General features: G+C 49.9%; 1 protein-coding gene across 1 annotated transcript; it reads right to left on the reverse strand.

The window, feature by feature from the left end:
• Positions 1-705: 705 nt before the first annotated feature.
• RPS23 (ribosomal protein S23) lies at positions 706-2,460 on the reverse strand. Its single transcript, XM_059491768.1, has 4 exons — positions 2,391-2,460; positions 1,988-2,147; positions 1,112-1,232; positions 706-903 (listed from the first exon to the last, which is right to left on the reverse strand). The coding sequence occupies exons 1-4, from the start codon at positions 2,392-2,394 to the stop codon at positions 757-759; spliced, it is 432 nt and encodes a 143-aa protein (XP_059347751.1). The 5' UTR covers positions 2,395-2,460; the 3' UTR covers positions 706-756.
• Positions 2,461-3,082: the final 622 nt, after the last annotated feature.

A 3,082-nucleotide genomic window follows, 5' to 3' on the forward strand; every position in this document is an offset into this window, starting at 1 on the left:
TGGACTACCCAAACCTCTGGGGAATTCTGAACGTATTTTAGATTTCTCCTCCATTTTAATATAAATTGCTGAGTTCTCACATGAATTCCTATATAAATAAATGAATTATTTGAATCAGAGCCTTTCCATCAGCACACAGTTGTAACAAGGGAATTGTTCAGTCTGACTTCAAGTATTTTGAGGTTTGACTGCATTAAGGAACTGCTGAATTATGCATTTATCTGGCTAAGCAGGTAAAAATTCAGACATAAAAGAGCACAGTGCTGCTATACTACAACAGGTGTCTTCAAATTGGACAGACTTGCCCCAAAATAAGCACAGTTAATTTGAGTTAATTTGTACTCAAGAGGTGAAACTCTGGGTTGGGTCCATGGTTCAATCACCCCTTGAGGGCCCAAACCCAGTGAGTTCTGTGCCTGTGCTCACACCTGAGGCTGCAAGTGCTGCCACAGACACCATTCCCAGCACTCCAGTAATGATTTTTCACGTGAGAAAGGTTTTTTTTTCACAATTATGCATTAAAATTCCTGCAGTTTGTGATGCCCTGAGGGGTATTTTGATTCCTGATTAGTATCCCCAAAAGAACATTAGGATTTGGGCTTTTTCTTTGGCCAGATCTAGGCAGAAATTAAATTTCTTAAATGAAAGATTTCCGTGCCTGCCCCATCTCCTGCATCAACCCCCGAATAAGAAGCAGAGAACTCCTTTAAAACCTTAATAAGATTTTATTTGTGTTCCTGTCAGCCCGGTGAGCGTTTACGACCTGGGTCTCTCCTTCTTGCCCTTGTAGAGGGCCAGCAGGGACACGTTGGCCACCTTGACCACCTTGAAGCGCACGCCGGGGATGTCGCCCACGGCGTGGCCCTTGCGCCCGAAGCCGGCCACCAGCACCTCGTCGTTCTCCTGGGACAGGACAGGGACAGAACGGGACAGTGAGCGCCAGAGCCAGCCCCACGCGCCCCTGAGGGAGCTGCACCTGCCCCAGCACCGCCTGCAACGCTCAGGGTGCCAACCAAACCCACCAAACCATCGCCAGACTGAATCGGTGCTAGGGCAATGAATCTGATTTTCACGCTTCTCCTCGCAAGGTTTTAGGGCGCTGGGCAATTACCTCGATGAAGTTCAGGCAGCCATCGTTGGGGACAAAAGCTGTGATTTTTTTGCCGTTCTTAATGAGCTGGACCCTGACACATTTCCTGATGGCAGAGTTGGGCTGCTTGGCCTCGACCCCCCTGCAAAGGAAACCAGCCAGCAAGGAAATCAGTGTGGGGGACCACGAGGGGCATTAATTAAATCAACCTTTCTACCTCGTGTTCACTGTAAATTGTACTCAACACCTGTGAGATAGTTTAGAAGTACTGAGTTAGTAATTAATATATATTAATCTAGATTTAAGCCTGAATCCATAAAATACCACTTCCTATGCCAAACAGAAACTGAGATAATCTCCAGATTAATTCGATAAAATTAAAAAAAAAAAACAGAAAGAGAAATCCCAGAACTGAAACCAAAAAACACTGCCTCAAAACCAGAGCTGTGGCAGCAGCATCCTAATGAAATTTGTAAATTCTTTAAAAGTAGCAAAAGAAGGAGGAAGTAGGTAGGATCTATGATACATGAACATTATTTCCTTTCCATTTGTGCCAAAAAATCCTGATTATCAACTATGCAAAAAAAAAAAATTCCGATTTTGAACTACAATTCCCTTTTAACTTTTTAAATAGATTTATTTTCTTTAAGTCTTGCCACAAATCTTGGTTTTCCCTAATTTTTGCTAAAACCCCACACGTTTCCCATTCTGCTGTAAGCTGTGTCAACCCCTCCCATTCTTTTTAAAAAAACGAATTCTGACCCAAGATCTTTATTCCCCCCCCCCCCTCCACCCTTTTTGGAAAAAAAACCCCGAATCTCCGTTTTTCCCCATCCTTCGCGTGAGCAGCATCCCAGGGGCTCTGGGCCGCCCATTCCATGTGGGAGGATCACCCACACTTTCTCCAGGACGATGCCCTTGGCGTGGGAAGCGCCCCCGAAGGGATTGGCCTTCAGCGCCGTGCCCAGGTGCGCCTTCTTGTACTGCTTGTCGTGCCACTTCTGGTCCCGGCGGTGGCTGCGCAGCTTCCGAGCGGTGCGGAGGCCTCGGCACTTCCCTGCAGGGCGAGACGGGGCCGACGTGAGGCGGGGAGGGAGCCATGAGGGGAAGGCGGCCTGAGGCCTATGGCGGGCATGCGGCGGGTAATGGCGGACGCGGCCTCACGGCCCGCGGCGCTGCCCGCAGCGCACACGGCCGGCTGCGGAGGGGCGCGCAGCGCCTGCCGAGCACCGCGGGGGATCCCGCAGCCCCGCTCCCAGCCCCGCTCCCGGCCCCGGCTCCACAGCAGAGCGGTTCTCACCCATCTTCTCCGCGCGGCTGCCGAGCGAGAAAAGAGGGAGGAGGTTCCGCGCCCGCCGCCTATAGCCGCGCCCGGCAGGACCCGCGCGGGCTGCCCGCGCCGCGCCTGACACAAATACCCACCGGCGCCGCGAGGGGCGGCCCGCAGGGAGCCGAGAGGCCGCGGGTTCGAGTCCCGCCAGGGCTGTGCAGTGAGGACCCCTCCCTCTGGGGAGTGCGGGTTCGAGTCCTGGTGCGGCCAGTTCCTTCAGGCCTCGCAGAAAATCGGGAAAGAAAATTGTGTAACCAGAGCTAGACACGGAAAATCAGTGTGGATTTATTACCGTACTGCCTGCGTGAGGGGTGTCTCTCATCCCGTTACTCACACCGAGGTGCTCGCTTTTGTAGATCATATACAGTTTGTTACACAATGTGATTTTTCATTCCAAAGGGTTTACACCCGTTTCTAAAAAGCTTTCTACACATGCCAATCAATGTCACAGCCGTTAATGCACACGCACACGTCTGCTCCAGCTCTTTTCACCCTCACCTGGCCACAGAGCTGAGGCGATATGAAAAATGCCAATCACTTGTTTTTTAAATTTTTAGAAGTTTAATAGTAATAAAATGGTTATAAAAATAGCAATACAATTATAATAATCATAATTTGGAGAATTAGGATTAGGACAATACGAGACAATAGAAACAAAGAGT

This window comes from Ammospiza nelsoni, chromosome Z (genome assembly GCF_027579445.1).
Source record: "Ammospiza nelsoni isolate bAmmNel1 chromosome Z, bAmmNel1.pri, whole genome shotgun sequence".
NCBI classification, from domain to species: domain Eukaryota; kingdom Metazoa; phylum Chordata; class Aves; order Passeriformes; family Passerellidae; genus Ammospiza; species Ammospiza nelsoni.